The 26,135-nt window shown below is 38.6% G+C and overlaps 1 protein-coding gene across 1 annotated transcript in view; it reads left to right on the top strand.

Moving 5' to 3' along the window:
- kalrna (kalirin RhoGEF kinase a) overlaps positions 1–21,331 on the top strand; it is a 734,185-nt gene extending 712,854 nt beyond the window's left edge. The window contains exons 57-61 of the mRNA XM_072261937.1: positions 1,220–1,387; positions 3,963–4,041; positions 14,288–14,488; positions 18,168–18,306; positions 20,332–21,331. Of these exons, the coding sequence (XP_072118038.1) occupies positions 1,220–1,387; positions 3,963–4,041; positions 14,288–14,488; positions 18,168–18,306; positions 20,332–20,877 (1,133 nt within the window). The 3' untranslated portion in view covers positions 20,878–21,331. The remainder of the gene's footprint in view (positions 1–1,219; positions 1,388–3,962; positions 4,042–14,287; positions 14,489–18,167; positions 18,307–20,331) is intronic.
- Positions 21,332–26,135: the final 4,804 nt, after the last annotated feature.

The raw sequence follows: 26,135 nt of genomic DNA, 5'->3' as shown, positions 1-26,135 counted from the left end.
TTCCCTTCCCCTTCCCTCTCCTTTTATTCCGCACTCCGAACTTTTACCTCTTGTCACCTGCCTATCACCTCCCCCTGGGTCCCCTCTTTCTTCCTTTACTCCTATGGTCCTCTTCCCTCTCCTATCAGATTCCTTCTTCTCCAGCCCTTCCCCACCCATCGGGCTTCACCGATCAGCTTCCAGCTTGCCTCCTTCCCCTCCCCTCCATCTTTTAATTCTGGCGTCTTCCTCCTCCCTTTCCAGCCCTGAAGAAGGGTCTCAGTCCAAAACATCAACTGTTTATTCATTTCCACAGATGCTGCCTGACCGGCTGAGTTCCTCCAGCATTTTGTGTGTGGTATTTCTTGCTCCCTGCCAGAGTCTGTGAACTGATCAAACTTTTGTCAATGCTCTTTCTGTTCTCATGACTATCTGTACAAGCCTGTCAGTTTTACTTGAAATTCCCCATTTGATTTTTAGTACACTAAACATATTAGCAGTTCCTAAAATAAGAAACATTTGAAATTTAAATCTTTATCCAGTGCCTTTAAACCGAAGATAAATTAACCCACACTCTTCAGGTTTGACAATACCTATCAAAAGTGTGAACTGCAGAAATCTAATAGTAATATTCAATTTACTAATGTAATAGCTTTAAAATTCTCATGTTTTCAGAATGATTTGCAGAATCTTAATTATCAATATATTTCTTAGATATATACTTTAATTGTTCACATTTCCTGGATTCAGATTATCTGCCTTTCAAGCACCGCATTATTCATTTTATACAATCTAGGCATGATATCAAATCTAATACTGAGATAGCAAGTAGGAAAATGTTATTGTTGCTTTATCAGGAGATTGTCCTCATTCTTTATTAATGCAAGAGGTTGGTATCAGAATGCAAATTGGAAGTAACAATTATAATAATTTATGTATCTCTTTGTTACCTTTTTAGAGACATACAGGCTTTGTGTTAATAACCAAAATACAAAAATATGCCTGGACATTAATAATATATTGTTTAAGTAATATAGAAATAAAACTTGTTTTTTTTTAATGTTGGGTTTCTCCAAATTTTTCAGTTCAGTTGGTTCAACAGTAAACTCCAGCAATATACCTGCATGATAACTTAGCCACTGTATGACTTCTTTAAAAATTAATGAAAATAGTTGACAAGAGACAAGTACCTGTGCTTAAATGGGGGGAAAAAAATAACTCTGGAGTGCTCAATGTTTAGGATCACTGGCATGGCAGCAATCAGTAGCATCCACCTTGGACACCTACCTTGTGATTGAGGACCTGATTCCAGGATGTCAGTACCAGTTCCGAGTCAGTGCAAGTAACCCCTGGGGAATCAGCTCACCAAGTGAGCCATCTGATTTTGTAACTCTATCTTGCAACAATGGTACGTGCATCTGCATTCTATTTAATCAAATGTATAAGAAGAGAGATTTTGAAATTACATCGAAAAGTTAAGAAACTTGTTATTTTTCTGTTAGCATTTCAAGTCAATGATCTTTTCATGATAAGCCATGAACTTGAAATATTGACTGTTTTTCTCTCCACAGCTAGTGCCTGAGTGTCAATCATTTCTTAAATGATTTCCAGCATCTAGAATCAAAGCATAGTTTTAATTTCTGTTCATGTTGCCGATTTCTAAAATATAGAATACATTGCGAGTAAGTAATATTATACAGAACATATGGTTGGGAAAATAGTTTTCTAGCAATTACCTTGATATTTTGCTGCAAACGCCACAAAATTGATTGATGATCAAGCTGATAGTCCAGTAACATATTGTTTACAAGGGTTTTTATTAATGGAATCACTGATGTGCAAAGGCTGAAGAGAGGAAGCAAATAGATTTTATTTTTGGGCTGAGTGACTGTGACCAGTGAATGCACAAGATTTGATGCAGCGGCCCCAGCATCTTGACACTGGCATCAGTGATTTGAATGGAAGAGCAAACTGTGATATTTTAAGCTCGTTGAAGGTGCAAAGCTAGAAGGCACAAGAGGAAGATGGAGATAGACTTCAGGGTGATATTGACAATCTACAGTACTGTATATGAATGGATGAAGACCTGCACATAGGAAATAATGTAGAAAATGTGATCCTGCATCTCCCACTAGTTTTCTACTTTGGTAGGAAAAAATAGAAAGGCAATGGATCTTTAAATGAAACATTGAGGCAGTAGCATTCATAATCAGAATCACACTTATTTTCACTGACGTACATCGTGAAATGTACTGTTTTGCAGCTGTAGTACAGTGTGAGTCATAAAATATAAGTTACAAATATAAATAGTGTAAAAGAGGAATAAATCTGCAGCATCCATGGATTCATGGACCATTCAGAAATCTGAGAGCAGAGAGCATAGAGGAGAAAGTTGTTCCTAAAGCATTGAATGTTGATCTTCAGGTATCTATACCTGTTCCCCGATGGTATTAATGAGAAAAAGGGCACATTCCAGACAGTGAGGGCCCTTAGTGACAGATGCCACCTTATTGAGCCACCACCTCTTGAAGAGGACCTCGATGGTTGGGGTGGTGATGAAGCAATGCCAGTGTTGAAGCAAGGCGAGTCTGCAGTCTTTTACAAACCTCTGTACTGGAGCCTCCACAGCTGGCATGGTGTAACCTGTAAAAATGCTCTTTTGTAGAAGTTTGCACCAATCTTTGCTGACATTCCACATCTCCTCAAACTCCTAATGAAGGAACAGATATCAGTGTACATGCATGTTAACTTTAAATGATACAGATTTGGTAATCAATCAGGAAATGATATGTTGATCTTTATCACAAGATGATTTCAGTACAAGAAGAGAGATTATGCTCAAAGTGTTTGGAGCTGGAATGAGTCTTCAACTGACACATTTAGAGGAGTAATTTCCCTAACTGGGGGGCGTATACATTTACAATATAGGAGGAACTTTGAAGGTTCACCAGTTTGATAGAATCAGAGAGCACTGCGGCACAGAAACAGACCCTGCTACCCAGTCTAGCCTGTCTGCACCAGGCCATGGCCCTCCATACCTCGCTCATCCATGTAGCGATCCAAACCTCTCTTATTTACAACTGAACCTGCATCTCCCACATTGCTAATGGCACACTACTCCTCAATTACTACCTTAGCAGGTTTGTCCTGTGAAAAGTGAGAGGTGATGCCACTACAAAGTACGAAGTTTCTAACATGTGTGTCAAGCTAGATGCAGAATTGCATCTGAGTTACCCAGAAATAGGGATTACCATCTCAAAGTAAAGGGTTAGTCTTTCAAGAAAAAGATGACATGAAGCAATTTTTTTTCACTCAGAAGGTACTGCATCTGTAGAATCCTGTACCCATGAAGATTGTGTAGGTTCAGTTACTCAGTGTATTCAAGACCAAAACTGATAGGGTTTTAGATAATAACGTAACCAGCAAATATGGAGATACTGCAGGAAAGTGAATCTAATTAACAGTTCAGCTATGATTTTATTGAAAATCACAGGGCCAGAAGACCTGCTCCAGTTTCTATTTTTTTGGCTTCTTAATGTGGGAAGTTAACAGTTATTCTGAGCTGAAAATACAGACAAAAAAGTTGAAATTCATTAAGGGTTCTTGTTGCATTCCCATGACCATTAATACTATGAAATTTCAAATTAATCCATCGTTCCTCTTGCTCGAGTAAAATGTCTTAAGCTTTACTGAACTTGAATGAAGCAAACTTGAATTCAAAACTACATGCCTGCTTGCATATACAACGTTTGTATTTGTAAAATGTCTACTCTAATTCCTAATGGTTCTTGGTGATAAATCCATAGTTAAACTGTCCATTCGTGTGGTAAGAGTTACCTGATTCCAGGCCAGATCAGTTAGTGGACTATAAGAGGCTTTCAAGAACAATTGTGCTTTGTGTCACTTTTGTTTGAATTAGTGGATTGGTAAATTAATGAAATGGCCATTGAATCATATTCTAATCACTTTTCATCTCTGTTCAGAGCCTACTACTGATGACTCACGAATTCCATGGAAGGATAATTTTGAATCTGCTTATACGGAGCTGTTTGAAATTGGAAGGTATTGTAAATCCACTTTAAGATAGTTTCTAAGCAGATGAAATTAATATTACATGTGGTATTTTGACCACAGCTGTTGAGTTCATCAAATGCTGCAGCTCATCTATGTTTCTATATTTATTGCCTTTACCTGGAGTCACAGAAGAAGATGGTTATGATCTAAGACCGTTGTGATTTTGGAGGTCATTCATCTCAGCAACAGGTCTCCGTTTAAAGAGTTCCCCTGGAAACATTCATAGCCCAACAATCCTCAGCAGCTGCACTAATGGTCTTCTTTTCATCATGTTGGAAGTGGAAAGGTTTACTGATCATTGACCATGTTCATTTCCATCAATGACTCCTAAGCACAAAAAGCAGTTAATTCCTGTATGTAGCAAGAGCTGTAGAATATTCAGGCATGGGTTTATCAACGGCAAATGAGAAGCATAAACACAAGATACAGCAGCAAGCCTGTCGAACCTGCTCCACGTTCAATAAAATCATGGCTGATTTGGCTGTGGACTCAGCTCCAACTACAAGCATGGGCCAAGCAATTACCACATCCAGAAAGAGAGTCCAATCACCCACCCTTGATATTCAATTACATTACTATTGCTAAATCTACCAGATGCATCAACTTGGGCACTTTTAACCAGGAAGGTAACTAGACTAACCCCATTGGCGGGCAACAATCATCATGAGCAGTCGCTTGATTGGTTGAGGCGGCGTGAGGTTTAAGAAGAGCTCAGGGGTTTTCAGAACTTTTCGGCAGGCTGCAATCATAATGAACTATTAGGCACTTGGCAAAGGCCAATAAGAAGTGAGGTGTAAGTGGAGCGGCCACTGTTGGAGTGGACAGTGTTAGAGTGGACAGGCTTTGGCTCAACAGGCTTAGGCAAGCAATGATCAGTGGGTAGCAATCAGCATGAGAGGTTATTCATTAGTGACACAGCACCAGGTTTAAAGAGAACAGTGCTTTCTGTTCTTTTCAACAAGTTGCAATTAGTGTAAGAAGTCATTTATTGTTGATACATCATGAGACTTCGGTGCTTTAGGCTTTTTTCAGCTGACTGCAATCAGCACAGGGTCAATAAAAAGAAGGGAGATGTAAGCAGAGCAGCCATTGTTGGGTGGGCCACCGGTGGTTAGAGTGGTCAAACTTTGGCTCAACAGGCCAAAGCACAGGTGGGGCTTCTAAATAAGTTTCTAGCATTTTTTTTTTCTGTTAATTCATAGCTAATGTGGCGAGAATGGGTTCAGACGTAGTGGTGTGTTCTTTGTGTCGAATGTGGGGATGCTGGGAGACCTCCAATCTCCCTGATAACTACAAGTGCACCAAGCTGCAGCTCCACAGAGACTGTATTAAGGAACAGTCTTTAATACAGACTGTTATTAAAGACTGTGTAACAGTCTTTGCTGCAGCTCTATAACCTTCGGCTCATAGGGGAAAATGAGAAGGTGATAGCTAGGAGCTACAGGGAGGTAGTCACCACTAAATTTCAGGAGGCAGATACCTGTTGACCTGCTGAAAAGGAATGGCCAGACAGTGTGGGATACCTCTGTGGCAATACCCCTCAATGATAAGTAGACTGCTCTGGTGGGGGCGGGGAGAACCTACCAAGGAAAGCTACAGCAACCAGCTCTCTGGCACTGAGTCTGGCTCTGTGGCTCAGAAGGGAAGTGGGAGAAGAGGAGTGTAATAGTGATAGGGGATTACATAGTTAGTGGAGTAGAATGCAGATTCTGTGGACATGAAAGAGACACCCAGATGGTATGTTTCCTCCTGGATGCCAGGGTCAGGAATGCCTTGGATCAGTTCCATGGCATTCTAAAGGGCGAGGGTAAAAAGCATATTGGTACATATGGGAACCAACGACATGGGTAGGAAAAGGGAGGAGGTCCTGAAGAGACAATATAGGGAGTTAGTCAAAAAGCTGAAAAACAGGTCCTCCAGGGTAGTAATCTCTGGATTGCTACCTGTACTACACACCAGTGAAGGTAAGAGTAGCATGATTTGGTAGATGAATGTGTGGCTGAGTAATTGGTGCAGGGTACAGATTTTCAGATTTCTGGATCATTGGCATCTATTCTGGGGAAGATATAATAGGTACAAAACAGACGGGTTATACCTGAACCCGAAAGGGACTAATATCCTTGTGGGCAGGTTTTCTAGAGCTGTTGGGGAAGGTTTACACTAATTTGGCAGGGGAATGGAAATTGGAGTGATAATGCTGAGGATGGGGCAGTCGGTGTATAACTAGATGCAGTGTGTAGTGAAACTGTGGGGAAGGATAGGCAGGTGATAGGGCAGAATTACAGTCAGTGGGATGAGTTAAAGTGCAACATGGGAACAAAATTGAAAAGGGTGACGAATACGGAACTGAAGGTGGTGTATTTGAATGCAAACAGTATGCAGAATAAGGCAGGTTATCTTGTAACACAGTTAGAGATTGACAGATATGACATATTGGGCATCATTGAGACGTGTCTGAAAGAAGATCATAGCCAGGAGAATAACATCCAAAGATACTCATTGTAGGCAGGTATGCAGAGGGGGTGAGGTGAAATCAAACCTTAGAAAGAGGAGACACATGATTGGAAAATGCAGAATCTTTGTAGGTCAAGTTAAGATACTGCAAGGATAAAAACACCCTGATGGGAGTTTGTACAGTCCTCTGAACAGTAGCCAGGATGCAGGCTAAAAATTACAGCAGGAGGTAGAAAAGGACAATATTGCAATAGACATGGGGGAGTTCAATATGCAGGTAGATTGGTTAAATCTGGATCACAAGAGTGGGAATTTGTAGAATGCCTACAAAATGTTTTTTTAGAGCAGCTTCCCCACTAGGGAAACGGCAATTTTGGATTGGGTGTTGTGTAATGAGCTAGATTTGATTAGGGAGCTAAGGGAAGGAACCCTTAGGAGTCAATGATCATAATATGATAGAATTCACCCTACAGTTTAAGAAGAAAAAGCTAAAGTCAGATGTCTCAGTATTTCAGTGGAGTAAAGGGAATTAGAGAGATATGAGAGAGGAGCTGGTCAAAGTTGATTGGAAGGGGAGATTAGCACAGATGACGGAAGAGCAGCAATGGCAACTAGGAGCAATTATGAAGGTACAGGAAAGGTATATCCCACAGATGAAATATTTTAAATGGACGATGAGGCAACCATGGTTGACAAGGGAAGTCAAAGACAACATAAAAGCAAAAGAGGGGACATATAATATAGCAAAAATTAGTGGGAAGGTAGAGAATTGGGAAACTTTAAAAAAAAACAACAGAAGGCAAGTAAAGAAGCTATAAAGATAGAAGAGATTAAATATGAGGGTAAGCTAGCCAATAATATAAAAGTGGATACAAAACATTTTTTTTCAAAGATATAACAAGTAAAAGAGATACAAGAGTGGATATTGGACTGCTGGAAAATGACTCGCTGGGTCACAGTTTGAGGATAAAGGGGAAGCCTTTTAGGACCGAGATTAGGAAAAACTTCTTCACACAGAGAGTGGTGAATCTGTGGAATTCTCTGCCGCAGGAAACAGTTGAGGCCAGTTCATTGGCTATATTTAAGAGGGAGTTAGATATGGCCCTTGTGGCTACGGGGATCAGGGGGTATGGAGGGAAGGCTGGTGCAGGGTTCTGAGTTGGATGATCAGCCATGATCATAATAAATGGCGCTGCAGGCTCGAAGGGCTGAATGGCCTACTCCTGCACCTATTTTCTATGTTTCTATGTTTCTATGACACTAGAGAGGTAGTAATGGGGGACAAAGAAATAGCAGATTAACTTAATAATTATTCTGCATTAGTCTTCACTGTGGAAAACATTAGCAGTATGCCAGAAATGTGAGAGTGTCGAGAAGCAGAGATGAGTGTCATCGCTATTACTAAGGACAAGGGGCTTGGGAAGTTGAAAAGTCTGAAGGCAGATAGGTCACCTGGATGAGATGGAGTACATCACAGGGTTCTGAAAGAGATTGTTGTAAAGATTGTGGAGGCATTAGTAATGATTGGTCAAGAAACACATTCAAGATTCTGGAATGTTCCAGAGGACTGGAAATTCGCAAATGTCACTCCACATCAGGCAGGATAGACCTAAGAGTCAGCGGATGTTGTTTATCTGGATTTTCAGAAGGCCTTTGACAAGGTGCCACACATGAGGCTGCGTAGCAAGATAAGAGCCCACGGTATTACAAGAAAGATACTAGCATGGATAGAAGAGTGGGAATAAAGGGAGCCTTTTCTGGTTGGCTGCCAGTGACTAGTGGTGTTGGGACCGCTTCTTTTCACTTTTATATCTCAAAGATTTAGATGAACGATCTGATGGCTTTGTGACCAAGTTTGTGGCTAATACAAAGATAGGTGGAGGGGCAGGTAGTATTGAGGAACCAGGGAGGCTGCAGAAAGACTTAGATTATGAGAACAGGCAAAGGAGTGTCAGATGGAATATAATGTAGGGAAGTGTACTGTCATGCACTTTGGTAGAAGGAGTAAACGTGTGGACTATTTTTAAATAGGGAGAAAATTCAAAGATCAGAAGTACAAGAGCACTTGAGAGTCCTTGTGTAGGATCCCCTAAAGGTTAACTTGCAGGTCAAGTCGATGGTAAGGAAGGCAAATGCAATGCTAGCATTCATTTCGAAAGGACTGGGATACAAAGGCAAGGATATAATGCTGAGGCTTTATAAGGCATTGGTCTGACTGCATTTAGAGTATTATGAGCAGGTTTGGGCCCCTGTCTAAGAAAAAATATGCTGGCATTGCAGATGGTTCAAGGGAGAATCACAAGAATGATCCCAGGAATGAAAGGATTAACATATGTGGAGTGTTTGATGGCTCCAGGCCTGTACTCACTGGAGTTTAGAAGACTGATCAGGAGATAATTGAAACCTATCAAAAATTGAAAGGCCTAGATAGAGTGGATGTCGAGAGGATGTTTCCTATAGGAAAAATATCTTCAGCCAGAGGGTGGTGAATCTGTGGAATTCATTGCCACAGACAGCTGTGCAGGCAAAGCCATCAGGTATATTTAAGACAAAGGGCGATCGTTTCTTGATTAATCAGGGCATCAATGATTATGGGGAGAAGAAAGGAGAATAGGGTTGAGAGGGCTAATAAATCAGTCATGATGGAGTGGTGGATCCGACTCAGTGGGCCTAAATGCCTAATTCTGCTCATAGGTCTTGTTGGCTTAAAATATACAGCAAAAGCAAGCAGCTCAGTAGGTTTTCATTTATTTGTAGTTAACAATAGGATTGAAGTACAAAAATAAGCAAACTTTGTTGAGTTTATTTCGGGATTTGCTTAAGCCGTACTTAGAGCACTTTTGGTCCTCATTCTGAACAAATGATATACTTACTTTGGAGCAGTGCAGTATAAATTCGTTCGATTAACTGCTGGGATAAAGGATTGCCCTATGAAAATAGATTGAAAAAGATTTGCTGAAAGACACTGGAATTTAGAAAAAAAAGAGAATTGGTCACATTGAAACCCAAATTGGCAGCTGAGATGCTGAGATGCTTTACTTTTAACCAGACATTTTAAAAGTAAGGGGCATAAATAAAGTATCAGTCATTTAGGATGCAGATATAGAGGATTTTCTTAGGACTTCTCTGATTTGTAGGTTCATAAACAATGAAGGGTGGGCTGTTACTGTTGAGGGAAGAAAGCAGATATGCGGCAGATAATCAGCCATGATCAGTTTTCCTATTATGGATAACTTAGCTATAGAAATTTATTTAGATTTACTTTCTTATTTGAAAAAACATTCATTTTTGTGGAGCCATCTCAAAAAACAGTCAGGCATACCTCGACCTTACTTCTTTAGTTCTTTCGGAGCACCTTCTTTGCAGCCCACCTTGCAGCAGTTTTGCATCACATTAGGAATTTTGTGCTGATAAGAAACTTACTTGTTCTTCAAGTAATTGTTGGCCCTTAGTTAAATGTCAATTTGAAATGGAGTTACGTAGATATTTTTGAATAAAAGTGTTCAGAAATATTAAACTAAGAGATAAACAGAAATGTGGTACAGATCAATCATGACCTAATTGAATTTTCTTTGTACAGTTGTACTGGCTCATTCGAAACTTGATTCACTGCATTCCCCCCACTTTAATTGTCTTGAGTTTATATTGTCTTCATTGAGCTGCTTAAAAGATTAAATGTTTAAAATTATAAAATTCCCTCTGGATAGAATATAAGTTTTAGGCCATATTCAGGATTCAAGCAAAGAATAGTGAAAATCAATAACTGGTTCAAGACTTCCAAATTGCAAGACTGAAGATTAATAGTTCTTTTTGTGTAAAAGAATTAAAGAATATAGAATGCTGGTTGAGTAAGTGGAGAAATTATATAGATTAGCAATGATTTAACTTAATGGTGGAATGAGTTGAAAAGGCTGATGAGTCTATTCAGTTTCCCTATTATGGAAAATTTAACTACAGAAGTCTACTTGTTTTTGTTTATTTGAAAGGACATTTATTTTTGTATCTGATCTGTTTGAAGCCCTCATTCAGGATTTGTTCCTGATTTGTTTGGTGATACTGTTGTTAGTGATTCATATTCATAGTTTTGTATTTTCCTATGTAAGCATGCTACATTGTTTTTCTACAGGGAGGTGGCATGTCTTTCTAAACAAGGGTTTACTGTTTAACTAATTTGCTTGTGTACATGGAAAGCAACTGTATGTGTGAATGCACCCAACTGAATAATGAACACCTAACCGAGTAATGAACACCCCACTGAATAATCACACATCTATTAACATCAAAGTTATATAATTTTTGAATGTTTCATATAACATTTAAAAAGACTGGGGTAATTGATTTAAAAATGGTGCCTGTGATGGTTAGGAAGTTGGCAGCAACCAGTTTGCGTGCCTTTTGTTGCCAACATGAATCCAAAGACTCATCACAATGTGACCAGTGAGGTGCATACGTAGAATGGTGTCCAACTGCAGCATTTCCATTTTGACAAAGTTTGTTAGCTCCAAAACTGAATATTTTAAATCTACAGATGCAGGAAATCTGAAGTGAAAACAGAAAACACTGAGCAGATTGGACATCATCAATAGTAAAGGAACTGAGGCAGTGCCTTTGAACTCAAACATTTACCAATTTTCTCCTTATAGGCATGCTGCCTGACCTCCTGAGCATTTATTCACTCTGTGTCAGCTGGACAGTTAGAACTAGTTGGGAGAGATGATTAAGAGCCAACAATGGAATAGCCAGAGCTTCATTAGGGCAGACATTGAATGTCAAGGTTAGGTGATTAGACTGTCTTGTCGCCAAATGCTGATGATGCTAAATATCAGTGCTTCCCTGAATGTTGTCTAGGCTTTCCCGCATACCACCATTACTTCATTTTTATAAGCAGTCATGGGTTTGAATGGGTCATTCTGTCCCCATTTCTAACCATCTGATGGAAGAAAGGTCATTGATGAAACAACTATGGATGATTAGGTCTTGGACACACCCTGCTGCCATAATCTAAAGCAGGGATAATTGACTCCCAACAAAAAAAAACTTCCTCTATGTAAAGCGTGCATGATTGAAAGATTCGTCAGATATTTTCCAGTCCCATTTTCTTTGCTGTATCTGCTGCTGTTGCCCATTTTTGTTTTGATATCAACTGGTTTCTGTGATGATGAGCATCTCAGAAGGAAGCCAAGATGGACCATCCTCTCAGCATCTCAGGTTGTAGGAGTGGAAAATGCTTCAGCTTTCTTTGACATTCATGGTCGCTGTTAGAGAGTAACTGTCAGAGTGACCTAGGCACATTACTGCAATGCATTGTGCAATTAGTACATACTTGCGCCAACACTACCAGTTTAATGCATCACTTTTTAAATACATACAGTAATTGTTTTCTAAAGATCTTGGGTTGCACTCTGAGTCTGAGACGAGCCTCAGAATCAGTAGTGTTTGAGTAAGTGGGTGCCATGGTGGTGTAGCACTAAGCATGACACTATTACAGCTTGGGGTGTTGGAGTTTGGAGTTCAATTCCAGCGTCCTCTGTAAGAAAGTTTGTACGTTCCTCCCATGTACACGTGGGTTTCCTCCGGGTGCTCTGGTTTCTTCCCACAGTCCAATGATGTACTGGTTAGGAGGTTAATTGACCATTGTAAATAGTTCCTGGGACTAGGCTCGGGTTAGATCAGTGGGTTGCTGGGTGGCACAGCTTGGTAGGCCAGAAGGACATGTTCCATGCTGTATATTTAAACTTCAATCAAAATAAAAATAAAGTGGGCTTTGCTGGACTGGAACTACTTCCATGAACTACTGTCTGGGTGGTTAATTATCAAGGCTTAAGGCATGAGGCAGCTTGATGTAGGAAGTCTTTACCCCTGTACATCAATTGACATGTATGTACAAACATCTGCTTATAGGATATTTTAGCACAAGACCATGTATTTGCCCCATTTGCAAATGGTTCAAGCAGCTCTCCAAAAAATCCCAGTCTATCTAGTACAACTTGCTTTTCACCTTCAGTTTTAAAATTTGTGAAAGGTTAAAATTAGATAAATGCATTACAAATTGTGCTACCTATTTTGAAAGTTTAGATTTGCAACATTTGGTTATGTCCTCATCAACCCTCACCAATTTTTATCTGTGCACCATTAAAAGCATCCTATCCTGGTATAACAACTGCTCTGCATGTGACCGAACAAAGACACAGAGAGTTGTGGACACAGCTCAGCACACTATGGAAACCAGTCTCCCCTCAATGGACTCTCTATACTTCCCATTGCCTCAGTAAAACAGCTGGTGTAATCAAAGCTCATACCCATCCCCAGTGTTCTCTCTTGTCCCCTCTCCCATCAGGTGGAAGATACAAAAACCCTGAAAGCACAAATCACCAGCCTCAAAAGCAGCTCCTACCTTGCTGTTATTAGACTATGGTATGGTTCCCTAGTATGAACAGATGGATTCTCGACCTCACAATCTAATTCATTATGATCTTGTGCCTTATTATCTATCTACACAGCACTTTTCTCTGTACAATCTATTCTGCATTCTGTTACTGTTTTACCTTGTATTTGCTCAATGCACTGTATAATGAATTGGTCCAAATGAACAGTGTGCAAGACAGGCATCTTTGATACATGTGACAATAATAAACCAATTCCAATTCAATCCCTAAACAAAAGCAAAACTTGTAGAATGCTACTTAATTTGCATGGTATACTACTTACTAAGTAAATTATTAGGCTTGACACAATAATGAATACTTATGTTGTTGAATATAACTAAGCAGTGTATATTCCAACCTACCATCTTCATAGCATGAAACATCTACTTATATTCACAACAGAGTGGATTCCAGTTAATTGGGCCATCGGTTAATTGGGGCAGTCACTTCTTTGGGACACCTCTTACAGAACAAAAACTAATTGAGAAAATATGATGGGATTCCCTTCGTATATTTGGGATACCATGTTGCTTAACTGGGGCAGAAGACTGTTGCCAAACAGGTTCTAACTAGGGTCAATCGCACTTGTGTGGCCATTAGACGCTAAAACATGCTTAGTTTTTAAGTAGCATCATTTGCGTGTGTCTGCGTTCAGAAAGTGGTGATTTTTGTCACTGGTAGTTGATGAGAAATAAGCAGTAAGACAATTTAGAGCTGTTTTGCTCACTGCGTGTTTCAAGCATTCAGACTTAGAGATGCCAGAAATGGCTAGGAGTGAAAATGAAACAATTTCACTACTTCAACAAGTTAGGACCTATGAAGAATTTGAAGGTATTGACAATCATCTTGAATGCTACAATGAAAATGAAAATTGTGGAGAATGCAATCCTCGAAAGCATTGTATGAAGGCAGTCCATTATCTGCACTAGGTGTCTGTGTTGATTTTGTTCATTGTGTACATTGGATGAATTCCTCTGTTGATAACTATTAAAAACTAATACAAAGTTTTATGGTACTGTAGTGCTGTTGGTAGTGTTCTAATTTGTTCTGTATTTCATATGTTTGTTACTAAGTTTGTTTTTAATACCTTTTAAACTATTTCCATGAAAATTTTGTTAATTGGGGCAACAGCTTAATTGGGCAAAAATGTACTGGTCCCGATGTGTCCCAATTAACCGGAATCCACTGTAAGTGCAAAAGCAGTGTCAGCATATATTCACGAACCACTACTAGTTATAGTTACTATTCATGGTCTGAATGCCAATAATTACTCAAATCAAAACTAAAAGATTTGAGATTTAACATGAGTAGCTAATACTATACCATAGTGATTTGAATTCTGTTCTGTTTTGGAGGGGTCGCTTTTCCGTTGTGAAGAAATGTATCCAAAAATCGACAAAAAGGGAAGTGGCTGTGAAATTCATCAGCAAGAAAATGAAGAAGAAAGAGCAAGTGGCTCATGAGGCAGCTATCTTACTGAACTTGCAACACCCACAATTTCCTGCAATTTGCGACACATATGAATTTCCTACTGGCTATATCTTAGTTCTTGAACTGTAAGTATCTCTTGTTGTATCTAAGCCATCATTTGGTAGGCAAAATATTATTTGCATCAACGCTATTGAACTAATTTACATCATTACATATTCAGCCTAGTTTCTCATGTATAATAGTTCTTCTCCAAGTCAAAACAACTTTTCTGCTTCAATATCCCCATTACCTTTCTCCCTCCTTGTATATCCCTTATAGCAGGGGTTCCTAACCTGGGGTTCATAGACCTCTCAGTCAATTGTAAAGGTCTATGGCATAAAAAAGGTTGGGAACCCCTGCTTTATAGGGAAATGATTCATGGGAGCCATGTTACCTGTGGTACTGTGCAAGCTCTCATTATTCATATTTAAGCCTGGGCAATGAGTGTTGGCTTGCAATTGGACCACCAGAGATAACAGTGAAGCCTACAGATTCATTTCCACTAGTCTGGCAAGTGACACAGGATCACTGGCCATTTTTCATTTCTTTTTCTCCTCCATAGCCCAAAGGCACTACAGCTAATAGAAGGGTGAATAAACTTCTTGGGCTTCCAGCCGGGTACAGGTACCGATTATAACTGATGTTTCAATGACAAACTCTGCCGTCTTCATTGGGGATGAAGGGTATTTTAACTTCCACCACGTAGGTAGAATTAGAAAATCCAGTACAGCCTGGAAATGCTCCCTACTCCTAAATAATTCGAGCATTTTAGATTATATTTAAATATTTTGTGACTCAAAAACATTACTTGTGCAGAGTTACAACTGTTCGATCAAGATGTAAATATACTTACGGCAGCATCACCCCAGCAGTAGTGCTGAAAGGTCATGTTGCCTGAAGAGTTGTTACCAAATACTACCACTTGGAGAAAAAGAGAATAGTTTATTTGGTTGGATTACATAGTTATCCCACAACAACCTTACGGAGGCCAGCATTCACGTTGTTACTGACTGACAGGAAGTCAAGAAGGCTTTTCTCCATTTTGTAAAGAACAAGGCCTTGGCAGCACAGATCATCTATGCTAAAAAAAAAAAAAAATTCAGCAGGGAAGAGTTTTTGAGAAAAATCTGTAATCTCATTATCCTCATCTGGGAAGAAGAGGATATGGCAGGTGTCCTCAGTGATGCCATAAACATGACCATCTTCAGGAAGAGAGATAAGTACGATTGTTGACTGCAGAGAGGTCCCCCTATTGTCAACCACAGGGAACTTCATTATCAGGGCATCTCCTCAAACACCTGCTTCCAGTAATCAAGATGTTCCATGAATCACAGTACAGATTTTGTTCATACTGAGGCAGAGAGGACTAGACCTTCACTGTGCCACAACTCCAAATAAGTATTCGGCACTAAAGTCCTGTAAGGGTTAGAGGAAAAGATAGTAAATTTAGGGAATCCTGCTTCATAAAGGATGTTGGAAGTCTGTTCAGGGAAAAGAAAATGTTTGCCATGTATAGAATATTGATACTTGAGATTTAAAGGGGATATAGGAGAATATGTAAGAAAGGAATTAGGAGAGCTGAGAGGCTATGAAGTTACTTTAGCAAGAAGGATTAGAGAAAATGCTAAAATCTTTTTGTAAGTATATTTGAAGCAAGAAGGTTGCTAAATAATGAATAAGTCCCTTTAGGACCTTAGGAATGTTGATGTACAGAGACCTTTGGGTGCAAGTACATAGTTCCCAGAAAGCAGTTCACATCTGAATAGGGTAGCAAAAAAGGCATTTGGCGTTTTTTTTTTCTACTAGATGTGGCATTGAGTATAAGAGTTGGGATGTCATGTTGTAGTTGTACAGTTCTGATTACCATACTACAGGGAAAATAGCTATAGAGAGAAGGCCAGAATATTGCCTATGAAGGAGAGCTGTAGTTTTAAGGAGAGATTGGACAGCCTTGGTTATTCTCACTGGAAAATAGGATACTGAAGTTTCTTCCTCCATCTGTCTTCCATTAATATGTGTTGGTAGATTATGCTGATTGGTGTCTGATTGATCTTTTATTATAATTATCTCAATTGATGTTTTACTTTATTATTTCATCCCTTCCTTCTACTGCGATAATATTATTATTAATAAATACTGACTCCACCTCCCCTTTGTTTAACTATCAATCTTTTCTAATTATGTTTAATTTCTTGCTATGCTTTATCTGCTTACAATCAGAGTAATCCTGACTGTATCTTGTTTCTCACAAAGCATGATTGTTTCCAATTGCCCTCTTTGTTAGTTCCCTTTCCTTGTTTTGTTTAATTTTGGCCACATGTGTCTACATCCCAACCCACCTCTTACTGGTACAAAGTCTTCACTACCTTTCCCTGTTTAACCTTTCTGCTGAAATACAGATCCCATCTCAATTCAGGTTGACCCCAGCCTATTGATACAGTTCCTTACTGCCCAGACAGGGTACAACATAAAAGCCCTTCTTTTCCATGCCTGCTCTTTAACCATGTGTAGATTTACCTAATCTGTTTTCTTCCATCTAATTTGTATGTTGGATCTGCAGTCAATCAGCATCATATCTTTGAAATGATGCTTTATAATTTAGAACTCTTGTCTACTTTCAGCAGGGTCTCCTCCCTGTTCCTAACTATGTAATTGTTCCCACATGGGCAATGGCAACAGATTTGCTCCCTCCCTTTCCAAGTCCCTCATCAACCTTGCATAGTTTTCAGAATAAATTGCCTTGGCTTGCATTGTGGCTGCAGTCTATTTCCTAGTTCCACAGCTAGCAAGTACATTCTTCCATGCAGGATTTCCTCAGCCTCTCATAAATATTTACTATCTGGATCACTAACAATTATATCCTCCCTTTCCTGAGACAATGCTTTATGCTGAGTTGAGTTTTATTTTGGATAAAATTGTCAGAAGTTCCTCTCCTGCCGTTGTGTGTCAAAGTGCTTTCATTTCTGATGACTTTGGGCAGGAGATATTCAACATGGAGACATCCCCTTCAGCTTTGTTGGATTGGAAATGTCCATAAACTCAACATACTGCAATCTATCACATACTTGTAGTTAAATAGCATAATTTGTGATTAGAAATTTAAGACAATATTTTATGAAAACCAAGACTCGCCAGCCTATTTTGTACTTGGGATATTGCTCTTGGGCCTCCTAGTACTGTTTTCAAACTCACAGATCTTACTCCCATATATAGAATTCTCACACTCCTGTCAAATTTTAAAGAAAGCAAAATTGTAAGTATCTTTTAGAAACCTTCCACAATAAAATAACGGGCACAGTTTGAACCGCATCCAAATGTAAATATCATTAAATGATTTTTTTCTTCAAAGTACATATATTATCAAAGTATACATACTATATCCAACTTGAGATTCATCTCCTTACAGGCAGCCTAACAGGAATTTTCCAAAACTTCTTAAAAATATATTTTAATGTTAGCCTGTTCATTTGGTGAGAAACTGCTACCCCTCCTTTTGACTGTCCTTGAAAAGTCACCCAAGTAGAGATATAATTACACATCACACTGAATTCATTGTTTTCCACATACCAGTATTGTAGTGGCATATTTAACAGCCAGGTATATTCAGGAATTATGTGTACAACATATTCATAGCACATCATTAAGATAAAATATAATTAATTTTTATCACAAACTCTATTAACTTTCCAATATCCTTCTCACAATTTAAAAGCTTATTTTTAAATGAACATGACATTCTGTGTACATCTCTTCTTATTCTCAAAGCCTGGATAATGGTCGCTTGCTTGAATTTTTGGTGAATCAAGAAGAACATTTGGAAGAAAAAGTTGCCTTTTACATTCGGGACACGTTAGAAGCCCTTCAGTATCTGCATAACTGCAGAGTTGCTCATTTGGATTTAAAGGTAGGACTTTACCTAAATTGGAAAAACATAAATCAATATATCATTCATCCATCACAAGTCTCCGTTTGCTAAAAATTTATTGAATATGTATTTAAACCTCAGATGTTCTATTTTGTGTGAGAAATGCATTTTAATTCATTTTTGGTATGTAGATATCAGTGGCAAGGTTATTATTTACTGCCATCTCTAATTGCTCAGATAAGGTGATGAGTGCCTCCTTCAGTCACTGGAAACCTTCAGGTGGTATTCTGAGTTATCAAAACAACTGCATATTAGCATAAACAGTAAATATCATTTCAAAATCTAAGCTGCTTATTGTTTCATATGTTTAGCATCTTTACTTATAATTTTCATCTTTATTGTTAATGTTCCCTTTCTTGATTTTTCAGACCATAATAGATGGTAAGTTATAAGAGCAGAATTAAGTCATTTGACCCATTGAGTCTGCTCCACGATTTCATCATGGCTGATTCACTTTCCCGCTCAGCCCCAATCTCCTGCTTTGTCCCCATATCTCTTCATGCCCTGACTAATCAAGAATCTATCAACCTCTGCCTTAAAAATACCCAGTGACTTGGCCTTCACAGCCGCCCGTGGCAATGAATTCCACAGGTTCACCACTCTCATGCTAAAGAAATTCCTCATCATCTCCATTCTATAAGGTCACTCCTCTATTCTGAGGCTGTGTCCTCTGGTCTTAGACTCCCCCCACCATCGGAAACATCCTCTCCACATTCACTCTTTCAACATTTGACAGTTTTCAATGAAGTCCCCCCTCATTCTTCTGAATTCCAGTGTGTAGAGGCCCAGAGGCATCAAATACTCTTCATATGACAAGCCTTTCAATCCCAGAATCATTTTTGAACCCTCTCCAATGTCAGCACATCCTTTCTTAGATAAAGACACCAAATTTGTGCTAGTACCCAGTTCTATACTGATCAATATCCCTTTGGTGCGACATATTAAAGCTGAAACAATGAATGATTATAGAAAGATTGAATCAGATTATACATTTTTCATAATCCACTTGCAATTTTACCTCTCAAAATCATGTAACAAGCTGTGGAAACTTGTTGAAGTAAGATGGGCAGAGACTACAGAAAGATTTGGAAAGGAAAGCCTCAACATGCTTGGTAATATAGTTAACTATAATGGGGTAGCTGGACGGTTGTCCAGTTGCTGTCTGTCTTTCCTTTCGCCCCAGAAATTCCATTCCTTTATGAATATCATATTGCAGTGAAATCTACTATCTCTTATTTCAAAAACCCCTTTTCTCTCCTCCTCTTCTTTTACATTAAGAATCATACGTTTGAAACTACTGTTTCCTATTAAACAACACTGGAAACAAATTCTATTCTCCTACCTTTATTTACCCTACATTATCCCCATTCATAATGCTAACCCCTATTCCAATATCAATCTTCCCTGTTACAACTTCTTGCAAAGGTATATTCCATCCTTCTTTGCCTAGCCCCCTTTCCATGTTCAAAGGCACTTAATGCCACCCACACCCAGCCCCAATCTCTCAACCATCCTCTTACTAAATCATCAGCTCCCTCACATTCCAGTACCCATTTCTTCTCTCTAATCTCTGTTGCCCTCGTCCAACCCAGTGCCTCATTCAGTCAGTTTTACTAGTTCCTCATGCTCCTGCCTGCTTTGTCACCTATCACCTTAGTGTAGTGATATGAAATTTTAGGATGAAATTCTTCCTGGCTGTAAGTGACATTTTTCAGGACATTAGTTATAGAAAACCCCCAAGCAAGCTGAGTGCTTAGAGTCAAGGAAATGGTTTTCCCCTTGTACACAGCTTGTACACAAACATGCTTTCCCATAGGAAGGCCTTAAATAAAAAAGTTACATCTGCACTGAGAATAATAGGTCGTGGATGAGTTGTAAATTATAGGATTTAATGCTCCACAACAGCACTGAATTGAACAGGCTTGAACACAATAATTTGTATATGTTAAGGCCTAAGTAAACAATGTACGTGGCACTATTAACAATTATTTTCCATTCTCTCAGCCCGAAAATCTGCTGATTGACCTTCACACACCTGTGCCACGTGTCAAGCTCATAGATCTGGGCGATGCTGTTCAAATCACAACTTATTATTACGTACATCAGTTGTTAGGAAATCCTGAATTTGCAGCTCCTGAAATAATTCAGGGAACACCAGTTTCATTAAGTACAGACATCTGGAGTCTTGGAGTCCTGACATATGTGATGTTAAGTGGAGTATCTCCCTTCTTGGATGAGAGCCTGGAGGAGACCTGCATGAACATTTGTCGAAGGGATTTCAGTTTTCCTGATGAATATTTCCAGGGTGTCAGCTACGTTGCCAGAGATTTCATAAGGGCTCTGCTTCAGGGAGACTTTCGCTGGAGACCCACAGCCGCCACTTGTTTACAAAATCCATGGTTGCATCCTCAAAATGACTGTTACTCTACAACACCACTGGATACCTCGCGATTAGCCTTATTTATTGAGCGGCGGAGGCATCAGAATGATGTGCGCCCTATCAGCAATGTGAAAGGCTTCTTACCCAGCAATCTTGGATCAAGGATGTGAAGCATTAGTAACTTTTAAATACTCAGTCACTAACAGGAAGAAAAGTGTCACTCTATGTGCAGCTGGAAGAGTGATGCTAAGAATACTCAAGTATATTTAAACAGGTATACATTACAGTAAAATCATGTATTTCTGATGTTTCATCTTTGCAAATGCACAACAAAGTAGATCAACAAATTTTGATCTGTTTACTTTAGACTGAGTGCAAAAGGCTTACTCGTTTTGAGAGATGAATTATGGAGCGTTAAAGAGAAATGAGTTTCATATAGCATATACAACAGCAAAATTAAAACTCTTGACACTTCACATGCCAGATGTTCAATACAAAATGTCAAGAAAATGGAAAAAAAACTGCAAAAGCAATCATCCTTAAGTGAAATTTGAACTATCTGGGTTTAATAAAACAATTATATTGCAGTCTTTTAAGAAAAAGTAATCCATGAAGTTCCACCTGAGGAATCTCACTGACAGCTGTGCAATTCAGGAAACATTGAGCAAATATTTTTCATTCCTGTGAAACAGTGTTCCATCGTCTCCTGAAATATAGGGCTGGTAACATTGCCTCCTCTAGCAGCATATGCTCATACAGTAGAAAACGTAAATTTGCTAAATATCGTCAAGGAAACAAAGAAATCTTCTCCTGGGAATGTGGGAGGTCTTTGATTCTTAGCCAAAATACCCTCCCTGTATACGTGAGGTTAGATGGTGAACCTTGGCAGGTCGACGTTCATGCACTCATTGATATCCACCTTCAAGGACCTCAGTTGTAATCAAAAGACAACAACCATGGCAGGATCCATAGCAAATTCCTCTTACATTCCTCCCTACCTCATATCATCTACACTGCACCCTGGTTTACATCTGTTAATTTGATAATGATCATTAAAACTGACACTTTAATGTTCTAGATTAGGTAAGCTAGACCTGTACTGTCTTAAATTTAGAGGAATATGAGATAACCTCCTTGAACTATGTGAAATTCTTATGGGGTTTTTACAGGGTAGATGTGGAATTGATGTTTTCCCCTTGCTAAGGGATTTAGAACCAGGACTAACAATCACAAAATAAGGAGTCAGCCATTCAGGATATGGATACAAAGAAATTTCTTCAACAGGCATTAGTGAACTTTTGATCAGTGTAGAACAGTGGCACAAATCAGCTGCGATGTCACTGAATGGCAGATCAAGCATGAGAGGTAAAATGGCACATACCTACTTGTATTTCTTTTGTTATGAGGGGCTGAGCAGCTCACTAAGTGCCATGCCTTTAACTCGCTGAGCACTAAGGTAGCTTAGAAAACATACCAGGCAGTTTTCCAAAAACTGCCTTGGCATTGCGAATCAGATTTAAATATAGTAACAATGTTGTTCGATCTATGCCTTAGGTTAATTTTCATGAATGTTATCTAATATTAGTAAAACAAAAAAATGCACAAGGTTGCTTAATTTAAATAAGAAGCTTGAAATTATGATAGATGTGTGTACCAGTCGCCTGTTTTAAAAAGTAAAAGTAAAAGCAAAAGCTCATTTGCCGTCTGTCTCAGGTTTACCATTGGGTTAAGAACAGTCTTCATAAATCTGTACTATTCTGTACTTCCATTTCCCTTTTATTTCTGTGAGCATGGCTATTCTAAAGTAAATGTAAAATTCACTTAACTACTAGAATATGTTTAGGGATATTCCAATATGAATTCTTGGCAAACTGAAACAATCTCAGCTGAAAAGAACTAATGGTGGTGCTCTTCCTTCCCAAAGTATGTTCCAATGACACTTCAGCTGACAATATTGATCTTTAGTGATGATACAAAAGGCAACTTCTGCTGAAACCATTGTACGTTTCCCCAAAAGCAGTAATTAAAAACAGGGCACTGTCACTTGTTTGCAGATTCATGTCTACATGACAGTTATAGTCTCAATATTTACGAGGGGTGATTGGTAAGTTCATAGCCTAAGGTAGAAGGAGTCAATTTTAGAAAACCTAGCACATTTATTTTTCAACATAGTCCCCTCCTACATTTACACACTTAGTCCAGCGGTCATGGAGCATACGGATCCCTTCTTTGTAGAAGTGGTCCACAGCAGGGGTGATTGATAAGTTCGTGTCCTAGGGTAGAAAGACATGAGGTATTAACTTCAAACTTTCTGCATTAACACTCAAAGAGTAGAACTGCACATGCATGTAATGAGAGCATCTTGGGCCTCCAGGTGGTCCACAGCAGGGGTGATTGATAAGTTCGTGATGAGTTATACAGCTCTCATTACATGCACGTGCAGTTCAACTCTTTGAGTGATTATGCAGAAAGTTTGAAGTTGATAACTCATCTCCTTCTACCTCAGGCTACGAACTTATCAATCACCCCTGCTGTGGACCACTTTCTGGAGGTCCAAGACGCCGACTTCTACAAAGCAGGGATCTGTATGCTCCACGACCGCTGGACTAAGTGTGTAAATGTAGGAAAAATAGATGTGCTAGGTTTTCTAAAATTGACTCCTTCTACCTTAGGCCATGAACTTATCAATTACCCCTCGTATTTTCATTTTTACTTCAATTGCTGCCAAATCAGAAGAAAAGAAGCTGAACAAAGATGCCTTTGAGGCTGTCCAAAGGTTTTCCTAACTTTTGTTCCCATCCATAAAAACCAAGTTATTTTCAATTTTCCTTCTCCATCCCTCACATGCTTCTAGACATGAAAGTGCATTTGTTGGCTGTGTAAATTGAATAGTCCACAATCAGAGAAAGGATCTAGTGCTTTCCCAGCATTTATGACACAGAAACTCTTCTCAAGCTTCCAGAAGGTGCAGGAGTCGACCTTAACCGATATTTCAATGACAAATGCCGCTATCCCCGATGAAAATGGCGGAGTTTGTCATCGAAATGTTGGTTCAAATCAACACCTGGACTCAGCTGGAAGCCCAAGAAGAGTTTATGAACCCACAATTAGTATTAAATTTTAATAAGGATTTGCAAGGATTTTGATCAATGGGAATTGGCACAGCCACAGACTTAAATCATCTCCAATAAACAGTAATAATACAGTAAGAGTAACAGAGCAGTTATCAGTGTTCTTAAGGGGGAAGTGTCTATAAGTTGAATGCAATAAACAGGAAGTTGCTGTCTGTGTTGTCCCAATCCCCAACAGGCTTTGGGCCCAAAAATATCATGCCAAGTGACTTGACATTCTCAACAGGATGAAATAATGGTATATACTGACTAGGTAGTTACAAAACATGTCAAAAAAGTTGGGTGCATATACTGTACATTCAAATGTAAGTGCATGTTAATGATATGGTCAGTTTTAATTGATGTCAAGCAACTGGCACTGAAAATTTACTTTTATAAGTGTGCCATCTTACTTTTTTTTATATAATTCAGTTTTCAGGATGTGGGCATTGCCACCAAAGCCAGTATTTATTTATTGCCCATCCTGCAGTTCCCATTAAAAAGTACTTGTAATGGTAAGCCATTGTCTTGGACCACAGGAATCGTTGTGATTAAGGCCCTCCCACAATGTGGCTGGGTAGGAATTCCGAAACTTAGACACAGCGATGCTGAAGGAATGGCAAGGTATTTTAAGTTAATTATTATTGGAAATATACATTCCTTTTGCTTTATGAATTATTTTTCTTTGTCTTTCTATCCTTCACATTATTTCATTTTTATGCAGAACTCCATATTGAATTATAAATGATATTTCTGGGTTTATATGCAAAGTTTCAACAATCTGATTGGTTAAGGAGATGTTTAAGGTGCTTCCACTAGATCCTTAGTAGAACATGGTGTAGCCTCACTAATAATAGCTTCTATCAAGTGTAATTAATGATACGTAATGTTGATTCACTGATGACAGGAAAATTCAGAGCTCTACATATAATTCTTTATTGCACAGATGGAGTGAATCCTGCAGTATTACCATATAATTCTGTAAACAGGATCACATACATTTTTAACACCAGATCTAAATTGATATTGGGGTGGATTAATTTTGCATATCAGAAAATATGTTAATTATTATATTTCTTTATTAGTCCAATTTTAGAATGAATGTTCAGAATTGCACATAAAATCTTTGTTTATCTGTGTTTTGTTTACAAAGTAACTGCAATTGAAATGTAAAGCTCTTCGTTAGAGTCATGATACGACACTATGTTAAAAAACATTTCCCATATTATTTAAATACCAGGTAGATTAAGCCGAACTCTTTTGGTTTGACAAGTTTATCCACAATAGTTAAAACACAAGGTAGGAAGATGATGGGTGTAACTTTCAGTCAGTGCAGAGTTCGATATTATCAATTTGGTCACCGTCAGCCGAACTATAATTGATCTGAATGTTCCTGAATTAGAAAGAAGGTTTGACAACTCTGAGTATTCTGTCAACAATTTATTGATTGTTCCTGGAAATATACTTATTTTGGATATTGCAAGGGAAGGGAGGACTTCATGGTTATAATGCTCTATAGAAGTAATCAGCCAGCTCCCATGATGATACTAACGTAAAAGTGAAAATAAACTTGTAAAGAAATTGAAAGCAGCAGACTTCTCATCTGCCTATAATTAAATTCATGTATATTCAAATTTCAAAGAAAAGAAGAATCAAATTGCTTTGTGTGCCAAAGCAATTCAAGGGCACCTGACATTTTAGAAGAGTTTGAAAAATGGATAAGGTATAATTGTTACACCTAGCACAATATATAGCTCATTTTTTTCACATTACACCAACAGAATTTCTCCATGTTTTATTATATTGATCCAATTTTTCATCTAATAGCATGAGCACAAATATTTCTCATTCTAAGAACGTTAGCACAAATATTTCCTACCATATAATAAACTAACGTCGTAGATTGTGATATATTTTTAACACCAGAGGTAAAATGTAGTGTTGAATCTTATGATAGTTTGAAAATTTGGAAGGAGATGTTTACATTGTAAATAGTGAACAAAGCACATAATGACTTGAGTAGAAAATATGTACTCTGGTTGATTTCAGCGTAATTTAATAACCATGATATTTGTGGAGTTTAGCTAATCATACTAGCACAAGACATACCTACTATGAACAGAAAGTTGAGGTAAAAGAGAATGCAGATGCTGAAGCTTGGAGCTGGAAGATATCTGATGCAGGGTATGAGCTCAAAACCACTGTCTGCACAGATGCTGCCTGACTCTCAGAGTTTCTCTGCAGTTTGTTTTTTGCTGTGAAAACAAAGTTAACATGTTGCAAAATCTATAATGTTTGCATATTTTACATTGGCAAAA

The sequence above is a fragment of the Mobula birostris genome, chromosome 6 (genome assembly GCF_030028105.1).
Source record: "Mobula birostris isolate sMobBir1 chromosome 6, sMobBir1.hap1, whole genome shotgun sequence".
In the NCBI taxonomy this organism is placed as follows: Eukaryota; Metazoa; Chordata; class Chondrichthyes; order Myliobatiformes; family Myliobatidae; genus Mobula; species Mobula birostris.
Note: the sequence above shows the minus strand (reverse complement) of the source record. Positions and strands in the feature narration are given on the sequence as shown.